This window comes from Sinohyriopsis cumingii, chromosome 14 (genome assembly GCF_028554795.1).
Source record: "Sinohyriopsis cumingii isolate HCF-2022 chromosome 14, ASM2855479v2, whole genome shotgun sequence".
Classification (NCBI taxonomy): domain Eukaryota; kingdom Metazoa; phylum Mollusca; class Bivalvia; order Unionida; family Unionidae; genus Sinohyriopsis; species Sinohyriopsis cumingii.
In genome coordinates, this window is record NC_142974.1 from 90,570,526 (window position 1) to 90,592,018 (window position 21,493).

A 21,493-nucleotide genomic window follows, 5' to 3' on the forward strand; every position below is an offset into this window, starting at 1 on the left:
ACAACCAATAGGCCATAAAAACCAAGTGGAGAAAAACAATAGGATATAAAAGCTAAGTGGAGAAAAACATGCTTGACAACCAATAAGACATAAAAGCTAAGTGGATAAAAAAGACATGCTTGACAACCAATAGGACATAAAAGTTAAGTGGATAAAAAGCATGCTTGACAACCAACAGAACATAAAAGCTAAGTGTAAAAAAGCATGCTTGACAACCAATAGGACATAAAAGCTAAGTGCTTGACAACCAATAGGGCATAAAAGCTAAGTGTAAAAAAGCATGCTTGACAACCAATAGGACATAAAAACTAAGTGGAGAAAAAGCATGCTTGACAACCAATAGGACATACAAGCTAAGTGGAGAAAAAACATGCTTGACAACCAATAGGGCATAAAAGCTAAGTAGAGAAAAAGCATGCTTGACAACCAATAGGACATATAAGCTAAGTGGAGAAAAAGCATGCTTGACAACCAATAGGACATACAAGCTAAGTGGAGAAAAAGCATGCCTGCCGACCAATAGGGCATACAAGAGTAAGCTAAGTGTAGAAAAAGCATGCCTGCCAACCAATAGGGCATACAAGAGTAAGCTAAGTGGAGATAAAGCATACTCTGAGCCTAACAGTTTTGGTAACAATGAAGGCAATTTCGTTTTGCAAATATATTTTTCAAGGTGAAGCAATACATGATTTCTTCCTAATTTAGTCTAGAAACAAGGACAGACTTACCATTCTGAATGTGTGAAATGTGGCCAGATTTCTGTACATTTCCTCATGGCTTGTTCCCTGGCCCCACAATTCGTATGCAGACCTAGCAGTACATAAAGCATTATTGTGATATTTATGTTGACAGCATTTATTGTGATATTTATGTTGACAGCATTTATTGTGATATCTATGTTGATAGCATTTATTGTGATATTTATGTTGACAGCATTTATTGTGATATCTATGTTGATAGCATTTATTGTGATATTTATGTTGACAGCATTTATTGTGATATCTATGTTAACAGCATTTATTGTGATATCTTTGTTGACTATGTTAACAGCATTTATTGTGATATCTATGTTTACAGTATTTATTGTGATATATATGTTGAGTTTCTGATGCAATTTTGACATTTCCATCAGTGAGATTTTTCAACCAAGCCTTCTGAAGATTTCAATTATTTTTGTTTTTCAGTTAAAAACAAGTGACTATATGAGAAGCATTAACACTTTCCATGTCTTTTATAAATGACGCAAGAAATGCCATCATGTAAGACCTTCTGGTCTATGTCTTTTATAAATGATGCAAGAAATGCCATCATGTAAGACCTTCTGGTCTATGACTTTTATAAATGATGCAAGAAATGCCATCATGTAAGACCTTCTGGTCTATGACTTTTATAAATGATGCAAGAAATGCCATCATGTAAGACCTTCTGGTCTATGACTTTTATAAATGATGCAAGAAATGCCATCATGTAAGACCTTCTGGTATATGACTTTTATAAATGATGCAAGAAATGCCATCATGTAAGACCTTCTGGTATATGACTTTTATAAATGATGCAAGAAATGCCATCATGTAAGACCTTCTGGTATATGTCTTTTATAAATGATGCAAGAAATGCCATCATGTAAGACCTTCTGGTATATGACTTTTATAAATGATGCAAGAAATGCCATCATGTAAGACCTTCTGGTCTATGTCTTTTATAAATGATGCAAGAAATGCCATCATGTAAGACCTTCTGGTCTATGTCTTTTATAAATGATGCAAGAAATGCCATCATGTAAGACCTTCTGGTCTATGACTTCTATAAATGATGCAAGAAATGCCATCATGTAAGACCTTCTGGTCTATGACTTTTATAAATGATGCAAGAAATGCCATCATGTAAGACCTTCTGGTCTATGTCTTTTATAAATGATGCAAGAAATGCCATTATGTAAGACCTTCTGGTCTATGCCTTTTATAAATGATGCAAGAAATGCCATCATGTAAGACCTTCTGGTCTATGACTTCTATAAATGATGCAAGAAATGCCATCATGTAAGACCTTCTGGTCTATGACTTTTATAAATGATAAAAGAAATGCCATCATGTAAGACCTTCTGGTCTATGTCTTTTATAAACGATGCAAGAAATGCCATCATGTAAGACCTTCTGGTATATGACTTTTATAAACGATGCAAGAAATGCCATCATGTAAGACCTTCTGGTCTATGTCTTTTATAAATGATGCAAGAAATGCCATCATGTAAGACCTTCTGGTCTATGTCTTTAATAAATGATGCAAGAAATGCCATCATGTAAGACCTTCTGGTCTATGTCTTTTATAAATGATAAAAGAAATGCCATCATGTAAGACCTTCTGGTCTATGACAAGTACAGCCAAATATTGCTCAGGAAATTGTTCTGACTGCTGTAGAACATGTACAGAATGGCTTCAATATAAATAAATGAATATCAAATGGTATGTTGATTCTTTGAAGGTAACAGGTTAAGGTGTGAGAATACTTCTTTACCTGACAAGCATTGTACGACTCATTATCTGTCTGGCCCCATCTTCAGAAGGCAGGTCCACCACCAAAAATGGATCCTGAAAACAACAATGTAGAGAGATGAAATTTACTGAAAACACTGCTTGCTGCAACCAAAGCTCCTCAAATGGACAAACACATGAAGACTAAACGATCCTAGATTATACCAAAACTACAGTGTTTTTGGAATACATATCATCAAATCTGCGTTATAAGCACTTGTGTGAAAATAAGTGTACATAAAGTACACACAGACTTTCTGGTATATTTATGCCAAAAATAATTGCACGTGTTTATGTGTGTAACAGAAAGATAAATCTAAGATGTAAAATTTGCCCTAATAATGACTTTACTCCTTATTCAGTATTAGTGTAACTATTTAATATCACCTTTATTCTTATTCTGCATGTTCCTTCCCACTATATTTTATGCACTATCAGCAATCATCTGTATGTATTATATGTTACATGAGGTAATCTTATGTATTATATGTTACATGAGGTAATCTTATGTGTTACATGTTACACCTGGTAATCATATGTATTATATGTTACAACTATTAATAATCTGTATGTATTATAACATAAAACCTGGTAATCATACACATGATTATGTCTTTATATCTGTATGACAATCTATGTGTCTGTATGGATTGCCATACAGACACAGAGATTGCCATAGAGACATATGAACTGCCATAGAGACAAAGATTGCCATACAGTTACATGGACTGCCATAAAGTCACATGGATTGCCATACAGACACATGAGCTGCCATATAGACACATGGATTGCCATAAAGACAGATAGATTACCATACAGACACATGGATTGCCATAAAGACAGATAGATTACCATACTGACACATGGATTGCTATAGTCACAAAGACTGCCATAAAGACACATAGACTGCCATACAGACACAAAGATTTCCATAGAGACACATGGATTGCCATACAGACATATATTGCCGTACAGATATACAAACTGACATACAGACACATATACTGCCATACAGACTGCCAAAATGACACATAGATTGCCATACTTGTAAGACAAAATAGAGATTAGCTGACCAAACAGTGTGCTTCAACTATTGAACTTGCAATCAGTTTGATGTACCTATGATAAAATGTGCAATCAGTTTGATGTACCTATGATAAAATGTGCAATCAGTTTGATAAACCTATGATAAAATGTGTAATCAGTTTGATATACCTATGATAAAATGTGTAATCAGTTTGATGTACCTATGATAAAAATGTGTAATCAGTTTGATGTACCTATTGTAAAATGTGTAATCAGTTTGGTGTAACTATGATAAAATGTGTAATCAGTTTGATGTACGTATGATAAAATGTGTAATCAGTTTGATGTACCTATGATAAAATGTGTATTCAGTTTGATGTACCTATGATAAAATGTGTAATCAGTTTGATGTACCTATGATAAAATGTGTAATCAGTTTGATGTACCTATGATAAAATGTGTCATCAGTTTGATGTACCTATGATAAAATGTGTAGTCAGTTTGATGTACCTATGATAAAATGTGTAATCAGTTTGATAAACCTATGATAAAATGTGTAATCAGTTTGATGTATCTATAATAAAATGTGTAATCATTTTGATGTACCTATGGTAAAATGTGTAATCAGTTTGATGTACCTATAATAAAATGTGTAATCAGTTTGATATACCTATGGTAAAATGTGTAATCAGTTTGATGTACCTATACTAAAATGTGTAATCAGTTTGATATACCTATGGTAAAATGTGTAATCAGTTTGATGTACCTATAATAAAATGTGTAATCAGTTTGATGTACCTATAATAAAATGTGTAATCAGTTTGATATACCTATGATAAAATGTATAATCAGTTTGATATACCTATGGTAAAATGTGTAATCAGTTTGATGTACCTATGATAAAATGTGTAATCAGTTTGATGTACCTATGATAAAATGTGTAATCAGTTTGATGTACCTATGGTAAAATGTGTAATCAGTTTGATGTACGTATGATAAAATGTGTAATCAGTTTGATATACCTATGGTAAAATGTGTAATCCGTTTGATGTACCTATGGTAAAATGTGTAATCCGTTTGATGTACCTATGGTAAAATGTGTAATCAGTTTGATGTACCTATGGTAAAATGTGTAATCAGTTTGATGTATCTATGATAAAACTCTTGATGCTTGTGTCACATATTTAAGTTGACTGAATTATATCAGTTACATGAACTTGTCTCAAATAACTCAAAAAAACTATCAACTGTTTGACTAAATTTATTTTCCAGCTTGTTAACTGCCTACAAAGAACAAAAACAAACAACAGAAAGCACAAAACCTGATCAAACATGACCTTGAACCAGACAAGGAAATTTAAATGAAAATATCAAACATGGCTACAATAAGCCACTGCCAAAAAAGTAGACCCTTTATTGTCATAGTCTTTTCACTTGCATAAATGATAATCAGCACTGAGAAATATATAATGAAAATAAAAATAACAATAAAACACAGGGATTAATTAGAATACCTGCAGAGCTAGCTAGCATCATTTCAATTTGTCAATATTTTCAAGGGAGATCAAGAAAACCTTATCATTTAAGTCTTCTTGATTTCTTGGTGAAATGTAAACTATAAATTGTCATACTGGTTTTCATGGCTACTAAATGGCACATGGGATAGAGTTGTTGTTGTTGTTGTTGGGTTTAACGCCATTTTTCAGCACATGATAGGCTGTACATGGCGGCCAGTATTAATGGTGGAGGAGGAATCTGGGATAACCCCGGAAAGAACCACCGACCCACGAGAAGCTACTGGCAAGCTTTCTCACATACCCACATTGGCTGAATCTGAGACTCGAACCGGCACAGACAGAGGTGAGAGATAGCAGTAGATCTGTAATGGAGAGCGCTTTAGACCACTCTGCCACTCGGGGCCCCCCACATGAGATAGAGATGGACCACTGAGGTGCTGTATGTACCTAATCAAGTACTGCATTAAGTTTTAATTCACACAGTATCAGTCATCTCATTTGCTACATGTAGGTAACAGTGTCTGAAAGTCTACCATAAGATTTTAGTAGTGACTTTTGATTTGATGTGAAATTCTTTGTCCTGCCCTCACGGGTTAATTAGATCATGGCCTGAAAGGTGATTAACACATTGTGATTAATCGTGGACCTGTTCAAGTACCAAGTATGAGTTAATGACCTCACCATTCAACAGCTGACGAGAGTCATTAGTTAGTTCATCTGAATATTTACCTTTTTAAGTTGTGTTAAAATGCACTATTTTGGTTTACATTTGATTATAGATGAAATAAGAAACTTATGTTACCTCAAATCCTGTACAATTTTAAATTATCCAAATTAATTGTCTGGGACTTTTTCCCTGTGAAAGTGTGATTATTTATTCATGCCTTTTTTTTAAATATCAACCTGGAAGTTACCCTACCTCCATATACTTACTGACAATAAGGTGCATTTTGAAAAGTGGATATGAAATTTGACTGACAATAAGGTGTATTTTGAAATGAGAATATGAAATTTGACAATATGGTGTATTTTGAAATGAGGATATGAAATTTGACTGACAGTATGGTGTATTTTGAAAAGAGGATATAAAAACTGACTGACAATATGGTGGATTTTGAAATGAGGATATGAAATCTGACTGACAATATGGTGTATTTTGAAAAGAGGATATAAAAACTGACTGACAATATGGTGTATTTTGAAAAAAGGATATAAAAACTTACTGACAATATGATGTCTTTTGAAATGAGGATATAAAAACTGACTGACAATATGGTGTATTTTGAAATGAGGACATGAAATTTGATGACAATATGGTGCATTTTGAAATGAGGATATGAAATTTGACTGACAATATGGTGTATTTTGAAAAGAGGATATAAAAACTGACAATATGGTGTACAGTAAAACCTGTCTTGAGAGACCACTGCTATGAGAGACCACCTGTCTTGAGAGACCAGGTTCTCCATGTACAAATTTAGAGATTATATAGTGCTATAACTTGTTATTTGAGACCACCTGTCATGAGAGACCGTTATGTTTTGGCAGAAGGGGTGGTCTTTCAAGACAGGTTCCACTGTATTTTGAAAAGAGGATATGAAATTTGACCAAAAATAAGGTGTATTTTGAAATGAGGATATGAAATTTGACTGACAATAAGGTGTATTTTGAAAAGAGGATATAAAAACTGACTGACAATATGGTGAATTTTGAAAAGAGGATATAAAAACTGACCGACAATATGGTGTATTTTGAAAAGAGGATATAAAAACTGACTGAAAATAAGGTGTATTTTGAAATGATATGAAATTTGACTGACAAAAGGTGTATTTTGAAATGAGGATATGAAATTTGACTGACAATAAGGTGTATTTTGAAATGAGGATATGAAATTTGACAATATAGTATATTTTGAAATGAGGATGTGAAAAAAATTGACTGAAAATATGATTAATTTGTAACAAGGTTATAAGGTATAAGGTATATCTGGCAAAGATATGAAAATTGACTGAAAATATGATGTATTTTGAAATATAAACCAAAATAAGATTATTCCCCACCTTCTTATCAATACATGCTTCATCAACATCAAGCTTTATGTTGAATAGACTTGCCAAAGACTTCAACTCCTGCAACAAAAAAGTATCATTTCATGCAGAACAGTAAAAGTTTGAGTAATAAATCTACTGATTATCTACATTTTTATTTATTGTTAACTTAAAATCATGAATTCTTTTTCTTCCAAAAATAAGTGGGGAAAAGAATTCTGATTGATATATAATGATAATACTATAAACTACCTTTATGTTGCCACTTTAGGCAAACCATAGTGTTTGATGGTTTCAAATTACACAGAATTTTATACAAAAAATACATTTCTGACTAAAATTGGAATCTATCTAGTTATAGAATAATAAAAAAATGAAATCAACACAAACTTTGATGTTTCTCAAAATGAATATAAGTCATTTTCAAGAAAGAAATCTCGTTGAATTTTAAATGAACCATAAAACTAGAATGTATCCAAGTCAACACAAAAAGTAGTGACATAATACACAATATGTTTAGTGGTACACGTTACATTCGCAGAAACCAATACAAATAATATCATTCATTATTTCTTCATAAGAGTTTATCATGAAATTAAAAATAATTTATGAAGAAAAATAAACTACACCATCATAAAGAGATATTTATTTACTGTAACTTCAGTATAATTATAAAATGAGTATTCAACAATCTATCCTGCCACCACTCCCACACTGTTAGCTCCCTCCCTCCATTTCTAACATTTCTTACTTTGTAATTCACACCCCTGTTTATAGTGTGGTCAATAGTTTTAAACCCTATTGCTTACGAGTTATCATGCATGACGCCCCAGTGCCAGACACTACTATATATTGCCACACTGCAGATATCATAGTGATAGAACTAAAATTGTTAAAGCTATGTTAAAAATCCAAAACCATTATACTTTAATCATATGCAAAATATATCTTTTATGTGCAGTCATTTTATTTACACATATGGAAATATTTCTATGACATTTTCCCCTTTTAGCCTAAATCTATGACTATGTCTCCTCTGAGGACTGCAATTATTTAAGCATAAGCCCCACCCTCTCCTCAAATAAAACATGTGATTTTGACTAGTTCAGTGCTGCATCATAGATATTAATGAACTGCATGGAATTAACGTTTTTAATAAAAAGTTCTTTTTCCATTTAATCAAACTGTAGGTATTAATGTTTTCCAATTTATGTTGGTTAAAGGGTTTCCATGACAACTTATATAATATTGAGGTCATTACTCCAGGAGTGGTGTGTAGTAAAAATTGGATGTAATAAGTTGTACTGATGACACTTTGGGATTTTTCAAGTTCTTCCCATACTATGTGGGAGTGGGAGAGGGGGGCCAAAATAGAGATCATTGAATCTCTGGTTGGCAGAACCAATATGGCAGTGAAAGAATGAGATGAACTCTCATATTATACAATGGTTTACCACATGAATTACAAAGTTAAATTGTAAAGGACTGCCTGATCCATATAAATTTTATAAGGATGGATACAAATTTTACTCTTTGTCAGATTATATACGTATTTTGTTATTTTATTACAACTGGATTGCTATTATTTAAACACATTTAGTAGTGCCATTAAATAATGATGAAATAGATGAATATCGATGTCATTATTCTGATACATGGATTGCATTCATTTACATACACTCCCAAGTCTTCCTTACTATCTCTTCTAGGTTACTCGTATCAATATTTTAAAAAATAAATTCTATTTTCTTGTCATCTTAGTTTTGTGAAAATGCATTATTGTCAACAGATAAAATCTACTTAGTTTTGTGATAAAAATTAAATCTAGCAACTATCAAGAAGTGACCAACTGTGAGAATTGGGTCAAGTTCATTTATGCCAAAATCATTATCATATTTCAGAAAGTTGTTTGGAACAAGTCAATAACAGATGTATTTCAGAAAGTTGTTTGAAACAAGTCAATAACAGATGTATTTCAGAAAGTTGTTTGGAACAAGTCAATAATAGATGCATTTCAGAAAGTTGTTTGGAACAAGTCAATAACATATGTATTTCAGAAAGTTGTTTGAAACAAGTCAATAACAGATGTATTTCAGAAAGTTGTTTGAAACAAGTCAATAACATGTATTTCAGAAAGTTGTTTGGAACAAGTCAATAACAGATGTATTTCATAAAGTTGTTTGGAACAAGTCAATAACAGACATATTTCACAAAGTTGTTTGGAACCAAGACTTGTATCATCACCACATTTTTCAGTAATTAAGGATTAATTTCTTGATCTAATGTTAATCTTTTCTTAGGCAATTATACTGATCAATAATCTTGATGTTTTTTTATACAAAATGCTGCTATGTAACATTTTTCTATCTGCATATCCACCAACATAAATGACAATGATAACAAAAATTTCAAATGTTCAGTTATTTTTGTTGTTATGGGTTTAACGCTATTTTTCATCAAATAATAGACTAAAGATAGATCCCGAATGATGTTATCAGCAGCCATATTTGTGGTATGCTGACAGAATTTTACAGTTAAGTTCATATGGTATTTGGAAGATTAAATAATTTTATTGAATCTCAAGCTACAGTTAAAAAACATACATACATAAACATAACGCAAAATAGGCTTTCTGTAAGTATCCTTATACATAATTTCTGTGCTGATTTGCGACTGTCAGTTTTGTTAATCAATTATAGGAGAAACTGCCAGGTAAAATGGGCAGAAAATCATGTTAGTGACCGTATCAGGAAGCATCAATACATGGCGGCCAGTATATTTGCTGAAGAAAAAACCACAGAACGAATCGCAGACCCGTGAAAAGATGCTGACAAGCTTTCTCACATACCCACATTGGAGGAGACGTGGTCCCAAAAATATGACCCACTCACCCCCTCCCCAGTCTGTGTTGATTCGTGGAGCCCACAAGTTGCACAACAAGGAAACCACTCGCCTCGATTACCCCCGGCACCGGTTAGGTATATATATATATATGGATTATGGACGTTTCGCCCCATGAACGTTTCGGCCCAGGACATTTCGCCCCACTTCAATGGACATTTTGCCCCATTTCAATAGACATTTCGCCCCACATGGTATATGGACGTTTCGCCCTATGGACGTTTCGGCCCAGGACATTTCGCCCCACATCAATGGAAATATCGGACATTTCTAGAAATTCACAAGCATTACACCATTGTCTTCATTTTACTTTAGGGGCCTACCGTTAAGATTTAATTTCATGCCCCATAATCCCATCACTCTCATCCATTTCAATTACAATGAACGTGCCGTTATATCAGACAATATTTTCCTTTTATTTTCTTCATTTATGTAATAAGTCTGATCAGAAAATTAATCTATCGTTTGCAGTGATCATTTTCTATACGGCAATACTTTTATTTTCGCTGTTACACAAACTGATGAAAACCACTTTTACCGTTTGTAGGAAATTGGCATATCGCCACTTATCAATCATGCTGTTCGTTTACCCAATCAGTGAGCGTAAATTAGACACAACTTAAAAGTGTGCTTTGTAATTCTAACAGTCAATATCAAGATCGTATATATGGAGTTAGGTTTATTCCTTTCGTGAAACATAAAAACTACGATGCTTAAAGACTTGTAGTCGCCCGCAAAATAGCTTATTTCTTTTTAAATGTTGAACTTCACTCATTTTTTTAAAGCTTGGGTTAATTGGCTTTTTATCGCCTGCCATTTATTGGCATTGTTACTTTGACTTTTTGTACATAGTCCATAATCTATCAAAGGCTTTTTCTTGGTCAAAAAGTACCATAGCAGCTTTTTGTCCACTATCATTTATATGTTCAATAATTGTTTTTATACTTAATATATTATTTTGTATGTCTCTGCCTTTGTGACCACATGTTTGATTTATATATATTATTTTCCCCATTTCCTTTTTAATCCTATTCGCTAAAATTTTGCTTAGTATTTTATAGTCCGTATTTAGGAGGGAGATGGGACTCCAGTTTTTAAGATCTTCCCTATCCCCCTTCCCTTTATACAGTAGTGTTAGTATCCCTTCCCTCATACTCTCTGTCATAACATCATTTCTAAGTAAAATGTTATTATACAACCATTCCATGGTGAGTCCATCTCCACCTGGGGATTTTCCTTTGCTGAGCCTTCGAATACTTTCCACTATTTCTTTTTGCGAGATGAACTCATCACATAAGTCTTTATGTGCTGATGATATCCTCTCGCACTGAATATTTTTTAGATAGTCATCAATTTTGTAGACTTCAATTTTTTGAGATGTATATATTTGGATGTAATATTCTTCAATGTATTTGAGTATTTTATTTTTATCAGTAGTTTTTTCCCCATTAATTTTCAAGGTCTCCATAATTTTTTCTCCCCCCCCAATCTCTTCTCGCTTATACAGCCCTTCCGCTTTTCTGTATATATGTGTGAATTTTCCCGCTCTCATTTCTGTACCCCTGATGTTTTCTTCTATTATTTTGTTTAGTCTATCATTTAGTTTTTTTTCCATATCTGCTGTGTTTTCCTTCGTTAACTGCAGTTCAATTTCCTCGTTCTCCATTTTTAGTTTTTTAATTCTGATATTTGAAGTTTCAATAGCTATACTTCTTATTTTTAATTTAAATTTATCCCATTCTCTAATAATATCCATGTTTCCTCTTTCAATAAACCTTTTTAATTCATTTTTAATTTCGTTTATAAAATTGGGATCCTCCAATAACTTATTGTTAAATGTCCAGCCCCCGTTTCCCCCGTTATTTATAGCTTTAAAATTTACTGTCATGAATGTAAGTTTGTGATCAGAGATCTTAAATTCAATAATTCCTGCCTCTTTGTGTGTTTCTTCATTAAAGTTTGTACACAAGAATTTATCTATTCTACTCCCTTTCTTTATTTTATATTCATATGTATATTGTTTCCTAAGTATATTTAACTGTCGGTATACATCTTTAAATGTATGCCTATTTATTAAGTTTTCCATTTCTATCTTAAATCTTATATCATTGGTTGTTAGTTCCCCCTCCCTATCTACATTATCCCCTACCCAGTTATAGTCCCCTCCTAATAGTACGTCTTCCATTGTATATCTTTCTAGATATTTTGATAGATTTCTAATAAATTCCTGTCTTGGATATCTGTTGGAAGGCATATAGAGGTTAATAAAATTTATTTTCGCCATTTTGATATGTAGCAGTCTCCCTTTAAAATCTTTACCCTCTTCTATTCTCTCCCATTGGATTCCTGGACATTGTTCAATCTATTGATTTACGTGATATTAAAACAACTAGTACCAAGAAAAGGAAAGACTGCAAGTTATAGAGCCACTGATAAATTTCCATGCAAACACGTGCACGAGCTTCTACACCAAACGATCTGTCAGACAATGCACTTGAAGAATCATAATTTGTATCCTGAAACTCAGATTTTGATATACTAAGATCAAACGTTGTTTATTTATATGTCATTGTTTTTGTTATTAGTGAACGCCTTAACATCTGTGCTAAATTGTAATTTTCTTTTCATAAAAACTTACATGACTTACTCAAAACCCTGGCTGCAGCTTAATTACCTTGATACCACATTTAGTAGATTATTTAAATATGAAGATCAAAGAAGTTACCTGGCTGTAAATAAGTCCTATTAACACTTGCTGGGAGCAACAGTGAACGCCAGAACAGTTTTTCTTTCTTTATGGCACCAGACAGATGCATCCCTACTTATAAAAATAAAAGTTGTTTTATATGTGTATATTTTCCCCAAAGGTATGTCGTTTGTTTACTTTATAAAACATTTTTGAACAAAAAATTTCAAAATTTTGTCGGGGTATTTATGTATTTCCCTAGTGTAATCTATAGGGTTGTTCATCCTAGTCCGGTTTTTGTCACCTTACTCGAAATCCCTCCCCATAATTTCAAGTTGACCTTGGCTAGAGGAAGGGACAGCCATTAAATCAAATTATCCATGTTTTATTATTATTTTTTCTTATTGGATACAATCCATCCAATGATAATTTGTCATTGTTTTATCATATTAAATTTAATTTGGGATTTTTATTTTAAATTTAATTTGGTATTTGGGCAAATAAATGGTGTATTATATTTAAACGACGAATAAACCATATTGTTTTGTATGACTGATGATGTGTGTCATTTCTCGCATTCCCATTATACTGAGACAGGCTGTACTCGAGTGACGGTCCATACTTTATTTAATTGTACTTCTCCCGACTGGAGCATGCCGTCTCTTTAACTATTTAGAATAATGCCAAAGAATTCAGATCATAAGGGACACTTAATTATATTTTTGATCATTTTAAAGTAAAATGAAGAACGTGGTGTAATGCTGATGAATTTCTATAACTGTCCGAACTTTCCATTAATGTGGGGCGAAATGTCCTGGGCCGAAACGTCCATGGGGCGAAACGTCCATGTACCATGTGGGGCGAATTGTCCATTGAAGTGGGGCGAAATGTCTTGGGCCGAAACGTCCATGGGGCGAAACGTCCGGGTACCTATATATATATATATATATATATATATATATATATATATATATATATATATATATATAAATCTGATCTGTTGTTTACAGAATTTCATAAATGGGAATAAACAAACCGCTATTTTGAATTCGAGATGTTCGTTAGCAAAACAGAAAAGATATTTGCATGTTTTACTGGACGCTGACATATTGGTACTGAATAAGATCAAAACTAAATCACGAAACCGTACTGTACGGTGCAATGAAAATCCGTTCACTAGACTATACAAACAATTTTCGTAACATTTTCATGCACTGTTATAGTTTTAATCTCTCTCTCTCTCTCTCTTTCGTGTGTGTGTATTTTGTTTCGTCCATCCATACTTGCAAGTTGTGACCTCGGGCACCTATTTCGATATGTATATTCGACTTCCTTCTTGCCTCTAACATATCACCATGGCCGCCAAATACAGAATCCTTAATTTTATTTAACATGTAAACTGCAATTTTCTTTCATAATAATTTCTAATAAAAGGTCTTAAGATCAGAAAAAAATGTGAAGAGAGAAGTCTGACGATGACACAATCTATTGTTGTACAAGGTAAGTTTGACCAACTGCATGTTTTTGATGGTACTAGCCACTGTTACCTGAATTCGAGGCCAAAGAATAGGTGCATGATTAACTGGCATATTCCTGAAACAAAATTTTTATTAAAAAAAGGAAAACAAAATACGCACATACACAAAATAGCTGATTTATCTTAATGGTTTGCGCCTTGTATCATGATTAAGTCACCATACACATCTCTAGTAAAAGTCACACAGGTCATGTCCTATAATCCTACAATGTAAGACATAGCACATGTAATTTGATTTAGTGCTATGTCTTACTATCCAGAGAACGGCCTTGTTTAGCCTGTTCTGACGTTGGTAGCGTTTGTAAGCTTAAACTTTTTCCCTGCAAAAAGAAAACTTTCACAGCACAGCAAATGTGTTCCAGTCACGTTGGAAAATGAAAAATCCATCAGATTCCTTTGCTTTTATTTAAGTTTGGTACTGACTTCCTTTGAAGAAAGGTTCTTTTTTTATTGAAGATTGTAGACACCTTTCTTTGATCAAGGGTGCATGTATGCTTAATTGAAATCATTGCTAAAGAACAGGTTTGGAGAACCAAACAAATACCCATTTTTATTTGAGGCAGCAACATCAAATAATTGATTGAGACTGATTTTTTTCCCATTTACTTAGTATGTTATCATAATAATTGGTGCTTCAAAGGTAATGTTTTCTTTGAAATTTCAGCAAATTATTTTATCTGGATATATTTTTAGAAAAGGAATTAACCATCATTCGGTCGATTTTAGTAACTGTTCCTCCCTGCCTATTGAATGGTAACATGGGTTTTTGTTGTTGTTTTTTGTTGGTTTTTTTTGGTACATTTGTGGTGCGGCTCTTCATGCATGCATCACAAATTTAACAAAGGGTCAACGGACAATAGAGATGCAAGTGTTCTTGTCTGATGACAGGGATACTACAGAAAATGTGAGTGTTTGAAGGATTTAGTTCTGAGTGAAAAGAAGAGGAATTTTACTTATCATCCACATACAAATGTCAGTTAATGTAAATATATTAATTACTATCGAGCAACCGAAAATCCGATGAAAGAAAGATTATGAGATAATGCCATGCCCAGCTGATCTCCACTACCAGAAATGTCAACAACAAAAAAGCAGATATCTCACAACATACAGTACTTGTACTAGATGTCAACATAAGCAGATTATGATATAACAATAAACTCTTAAGATGGTTTGTCAATATGGACAAAGAATTTGTTAATGTAGCAATAGATAAATTTGAGTTCATTTTATATCAAATTTGCAACTTCCTTTCATGGGGCATCAGAATTTCTCCACTCCAAACCAGTGGTTGTATATACAATTTTAAACAGCCATCAATATCACCAATAAAGAAATCTGCAGATTATATATTTTCCTCCAATAAGAAAAAAAATCTCAATTTGCGACATTGGCCAAGAATAAACTTTTTCATGTTATTTTTCATACTTTTTTCTTGTACAAGAAAATACATATAAAATTTCAGGAGCCATGCCACAATTGTCGAGTATTATTCATACGCGATCTCTTCCCCAAAATGATAATAAACTTTCTACATTTTTGGGGGGTACTGTTAAAAAAGGATTTTTTATTTTCCGTGTATCAGAAAAATACATGTAAATAAACTTTTGGGAGCCACACCATGACATTTTATATCCAAATTCGAATTTATGCTATAACAGAGCGTGTTATGGTGGGGTTACACTGTACCATGAAAAAAACATATTTCACTAATTATCTTTTTTCCAATCAGTGTCAGCTGTTCTGGTGGGGTAAATGAACTTCCTGCCATAATAAACATTCAGCATACTGCTCAGCATGTGTTAGCCATGTTTCTTACAGCTGGTAAACTGCATCAGTAACACTTTAGAATATTGTACATTCATATAAATTTGTATATTGATCTGTCCTTAGTGATATTATAAGGTGCTTCTTTTATTACTTTTTGTGGAAACTTACATGAAACATAACGATATGACATATTTCATAACTAAAAAGGCATTCTGTTTATTATTTCTTATTTGAAAGATTATAGTAGGATTTTCTATCTGATAAGTTAGAAAGTTTACCTTCAATCAGTGTTAAAGAGAATCTCTAATATTTAACTTATTTTGACCAATTTTGTATTTATACCAATTAAGTGTTGGAAAACAGTTTTACACTAAATTTAATTATTTTAATCATAAGTAAACATTTTTATCATGATACAATAATGATTTTAAGTGGATTATTTTAACTTTTGTAACAAAATCTTTTCCAAAATGAAGATTATGATAAAATACAAGAAAAACTTTAGGAATTCTAAATAATTTCTTTTAATGTAATTTTTCTTATAAACTTGAGTTTTCTATGTGCCATTGATGTTGCTCTGCAATAGTGTCACAGGAAAAATAGATTTCTGTGAGGTTCATCAAAATGGCTGATTTACTATACATCTTTACAACAAGGTGTTATCTGGATGCAAGCTTATTAAGAAGATTATGAGGGAATATATCATTGTCATTTATTACCCATACTTTGCACAAATAACATGTTTTCAAAGTAAAGAGAGGTATCACTATGAAAGAAGTGTATTTCTAAAGAGGTAAAAGTACTGGTAAGTGCTAAAGTGCATTAAAGCAGGGTAGTCCAGGATACAAGTGGAATTGCCATCAGATTATTTTGTGGTCAGTTATCCAAAACTGTGATGCAAGTAATATTAGTGTTTAACTCTAATCCAGAAGTCCTGATAATAATTTGATTGGTTTTGAAACAAAAAAATTATTATTGTAATATGAAATAATATTGCTTATGGAAGTAACAATTCACTTTTCAGGGAATGTCGTTAGAATGATAATTAAAAACTGTATTTCATCCATGTTTTGGCATTGTTTGTTAGACAAATGCTTTAATGCTTTTGTGCAGTGTAAATATTCGTAAGAATTATATGTGTATTAACAATGGTTAGGCAATTTTTGTGTGAATGGTGCCTTAAGCTGGGCCCATCATATTGGTAAAGAATTAGACAGGTTGGAAAAAAATTGCTTGGAGTAAATTTCTAGAGTTTTTGAAATCTCATGGGGTAGGGGGTCCTTTTTTAGACTCAGAGACTCTTACAAAAACCCTGCAGTTACTTGCAGCACATTAGTGAATGACAGTGTCTAGCAGTATGCATACTGCTGTCAGAAGTGTTCAGCAATAACACACATGACCCTTGAAGGGTCTGAATATGAGATCAGTGAAAAATATATACCCTAATGCTATATGGTTAGGAAGCTTCATTAATCATAAAGTGATTCATGCATCTCTTAATTTTGCAGCATTGTTAATATATGATGCTGCTATTTTACATTTTCCTAATTTTTGCGGTTGTTGGAATGACAAAAGAAATAATAAACTGAACATTTCTTTGGTGGCCATTATCACTTTAATATAAATATGTAAAGCAAATAAATGAGCAGGTTTCTTATGACTGGAAAACTGACAAATATCTAACGGTTGAGATGAATCTACTGGTAAGTAGCAAAAGTAAAACAAGAAGATTAGATTATGTCATATACATGCCATTTTTTTAAAAGCTGGAGTAACAGCATACCTGACATTTTTAAAAACAATTTACACAGTGAAAGGATGCCATTTAAGGTTAATTGACACTGGAAATGGAAAGTGGAAATCTTTTCTTGTACTTTTCAATATAACCAGCATTCATCATTGAATCGTTTTGCCTCAGTGTATTAGCTTTGCATTCCATACAAACAGAAGTGTATTGAAACTGTTTAATGAAATAAAGATGTGATTATTTGTATTCGTAACTAACTGAAAATACACTTTTGCCAAAACTTATCTTCATGTAGTTAGAAACATTTTAGAATCATTCAGACAAAAATTAAAGAGACAAGATGTATCAGCTTATTAAAATTGACCATAATTTCCATCAGTTTGACATTGAAAAACTTGTCTTTATTGACAGTAATTTGACCATAATTTCCATCAGATTGACACTGAAAAACTTGTCTTTATTGTCAGTAATTTGACCATAATTTCCATCAGTTTGACTGAAAAACTTGTCTTTATTGTCAGTAATTTGACCATAAATTTGATCAGTTTGACATTGAAAAACTCATCCATATTGTCAGTAATTTGATAATACATAAGTTTGATGATGAAAAGCTTGTCCTTATTGTCAGTAATTGAATCAAAATTACTTAAGTTTCACTGTGAAAATGTCATCCTTATTGTCAATAATTTGATCATAAATTCCATCAGTTTGACTGAAAAACGTGACTTTATTGTCAGTAATTTGACCATAATTTCCATCAGTTTGACACTGAAAAACATTTCTTTATTGTCAGTAATTTGACCATAAATTCCATTATTTTTGACATTGAAAAACATGTCTATATTGTCAGTAATTTGACCATAATTTCCATTAGTCTGACATTGAAAAACTCATCCATTTTGTCAATAGTTTGATAATATGTAAGTTTGATGATGAAAAATGTGTCTTTATTATCAATAATTTGATAATAAATTCCATAAATTTTATAGTGAAAACTTGTGCTTGTTGTCAGTAATTTGATCACAAATTCCATCAGTTTGACAGTGAAAAACTTAATATAAATAATTTGATTTCAATAGAGCATGTCTTTCACTAAATATTTAAGATAATATTATTATTACTAGTTTTTGCTTCTTGTTGTTGTTGTTGTTCAATAGAATTCTACTTTAATATTGTATAGTATGTACGGCAGCATTACAAGCATCGTTGCATAGATCTATTAAAACTATGAAGAATAAAAGGAGTGGACATCATAAGGGTTTGCTATGAATTCTGGCACATAAATAGAACTATTATTGGGTGGTAAATTTAAAGAATATCTGTCGATAATCCTAAGTATGATAAATGCAGGGCAGAATTTCTTAGAAACAGAAACTAAATGAATGATTAGGACTGCAGTATAAATCTCATTCGCCATTATTCAATTATTTCAGATACTGCTGCTGCCTATCTAATACCATATTTCATTTGGTATAAACAACATTTATTACATATTATCATAATAGTATATGTGTAAATACATCGTTGTACAGAGGACAACGAGTAAATATGCATACCAGTATTCTCTGTTAAGTTATTTCCTCAGTAACAAGAAATTTTGTAATGATGCCAATGAATTTTTCAAACTGATTGACAGGATTCAAGACACAATATCAGACAGTGATATTAAATAATTACATAGGAAAAATGTAAAGATACATATTAAGATACTTATTTGTGGCTCACTGTAGCAGTATTATTTGAAGATTCTAATGAGGTGGGTGGGTGGATTAATATGTGTAAAACATTTTAGTGTATGCATTTGGTATTGTATTTTGATGGATATTACAAACATATTGATAAAGATCATATATGGGAAGTGGTAAAAGAAAAGCAATTAAGTAAATCTTTGGTTGCTATTATACATTTTTGAACCAGCAGATATCACTTCATTTGCATAAAGGGATAGTAAGATATTCTCTGTTAACTGTTAATATGTGTCCGTTTCCAGTTTCCCTCCTTTGGACTTGTAGAAGTAGAATAGCCCCAATATGTCCTCCTGCAGGCCATGAGAGGCAACTAATGAAGGCAAACTTCTTGCTTTGTGTTCCATACTAAGTTCTAACTGAGGTCTTAAAAGTGCGCTGTTTATGTCATACAATTGGACTCTATATTTGAAGGATTTTTTATTTTACCACTTTTTTTGTATTATCTTTGATTTGTGTATGCTGTACATCATTTTGGGATACTTAAACTTACTCAGCATTGTATAGCCATTACTATGCTGATGTGCCATTAAACCCTATAATGTATTTGACAATACCCACAATGCAGACCTAATAAGTTACTTATGTGGTAAATTCATGTGAGTTAATTGTATCATAACAAGTGCCAACCAACAATATCATCAACAGTGTCATAATCATATGGGGGCCCTGAGTGGCCGAGTGGTCTAAAGCGCTCTCCGTTACTGATCACTACCATTTCACCTATGTCTGAGTGGGTTCGAGTCTCTGATTTGGCCAATGTGGTATGTGAGAAAGTTTGCCAGTAGCTTCTCGTGGGTCGGTGGTTCTTTCCAGGATTTTCCCGGGTTCTTCCTCCACCAATAATACTGGCCGCCATGTATAGCCTATCATGTGCTGAAAATGCCGTTAAACCCAACAACAACATAATCATATGCATGTACATATTAGACGAGTTAAAATAGCTATCATTGACAATTCTGTGAGTTATCATCTTTTGAGGTGTATTATCTCCATTATGATCCTGCTGAAAAAAGCACATACAAAATGTTTTTCTCTCTTTTAGTATGGTCTTGCTGAATAAATGACTTTAGAGATTTGTTTTATGCACAGAGTTATGTGGTAATGAGATACAGTTATGATACCTGGTAAGTTCCATGAAAATCATTGTCTGACACAGGTTGTAACAGTCAGTTTCTTTTGTTCAACTTTATTGTGATCAAAACGTGCTTAAAAAGGTGTTTTATGTTGGCTTTCGACAAACGACAAGTGTGAACTTAATATTATGTTGAATATGGTACATGTATATACTCTTGCAGAAATTAATGCTCCTATAGTACGGTTTTTAATATGGCTTTATTTTGGACAACCTAAAATAAAGTGCTGGGCATTTTGAGGTACATTTACATGTATACCAAAGGAACAATTGTCACTAGGCAATCAACAATCTCTGCTAGAATCTGCATTGAGTGAAACTACAATCTAGTGACAGTCAGGTATAAGTTTGTAGAGTTTGTTGTAGACTTCTATCCCCTTGGAAGTAGTAGACACCATTTAGGTTGTACAGGAACAATTAAGATACATGGTAGGTTGATTGTTTGCAGTAACTATCTTGGCTATTCTAGAATTGGTCTTGGCTATTCTAGAATTGGACTTAGCTGTTCTAGAATTGGTCTTAGCTGTTCTAGAATTGGTCTTGGCTGTTCTAGAATTGGTCTTGGCTGTTCTAGAATCGGTCTTGGCTGTTCTAGAATTGGTCTTGGCAATTCTAGAATTGGTCTTGGCTGTTCTAGAATTGGTCTTGGCTGTTCTAGAACCGGTCTTAGCTGTTCTAGAATCAGTCTTGGCTGTTCTAGAATTTATCTTGGCTATTCTAGAATTGGTCTTAGCTGTTCTAGAATCGGTCTTGACTGTTCTAAAATTGGTCTTAGCTGTTCTAGAATCGGTCTTGGCTGTTCTAGAATTGGTCTTAGCTGTTCTAGAATTGGTCTTGGCTGTTTTAGAA

At 32.7% G+C, this 21,493-nt stretch overlaps 2 protein-coding genes across 6 annotated transcripts in view; one reads left to right on the top strand and one right to left on the bottom strand.

Moving 5' to 3' along the window:
- The window catches only part of LOC149784361 (tRNA (guanine(10)-N(2))-methyltransferase TRMT11-like), a 57,303-nt gene extending 43,474 nt beyond the window's left edge, over window positions 1–13,829 (bottom strand). For 3 of the 5 annotated variants that reach the window (XM_089932413.1, XM_089932414.1, XM_089932412.1), the window contains exons 1-4: window positions 13,747–13,829; window positions 7,136–7,204; window positions 2,516–2,589; window positions 729–810 (exon numbers count right to left, since the gene is read on the bottom strand). In XM_089932413.1, coding sequence (XP_089788539.1) covers window positions 729–810; window positions 2,516–2,589; window positions 7,136–7,204; window positions 13,747–13,818 — 297 coding nt within the window. In that variant the 5' untranslated portion in view covers window positions 13,819–13,829. Of the gene's footprint in view, window positions 1–728; window positions 811–2,515; window positions 2,590–7,135; window positions 7,205–10,014; window positions 10,104–13,746 lie in introns of those variants that run through there. The other 2 variants (XM_089932415.1, XM_089932416.1) reach the window with 2 other exon arrangements.
- A 209-nt stretch (window positions 13,830–14,038) lies between these two features.
- LOC149784362 (tubulin epsilon chain-like) overlaps window positions 14,039–21,493 on the top strand; it is a 67,500-nt gene continuing 60,045 nt past the window's right edge. Inside the window, exon 1 of the mRNA XM_089932419.1 lies at window positions 14,039–14,210. Coding sequence (XP_089788545.1) covers window positions 14,186–14,210 — 25 coding nt within the window. The 5' untranslated portion in view covers window positions 14,039–14,185. The remainder of the gene's footprint in view (window positions 14,211–21,493) is intronic.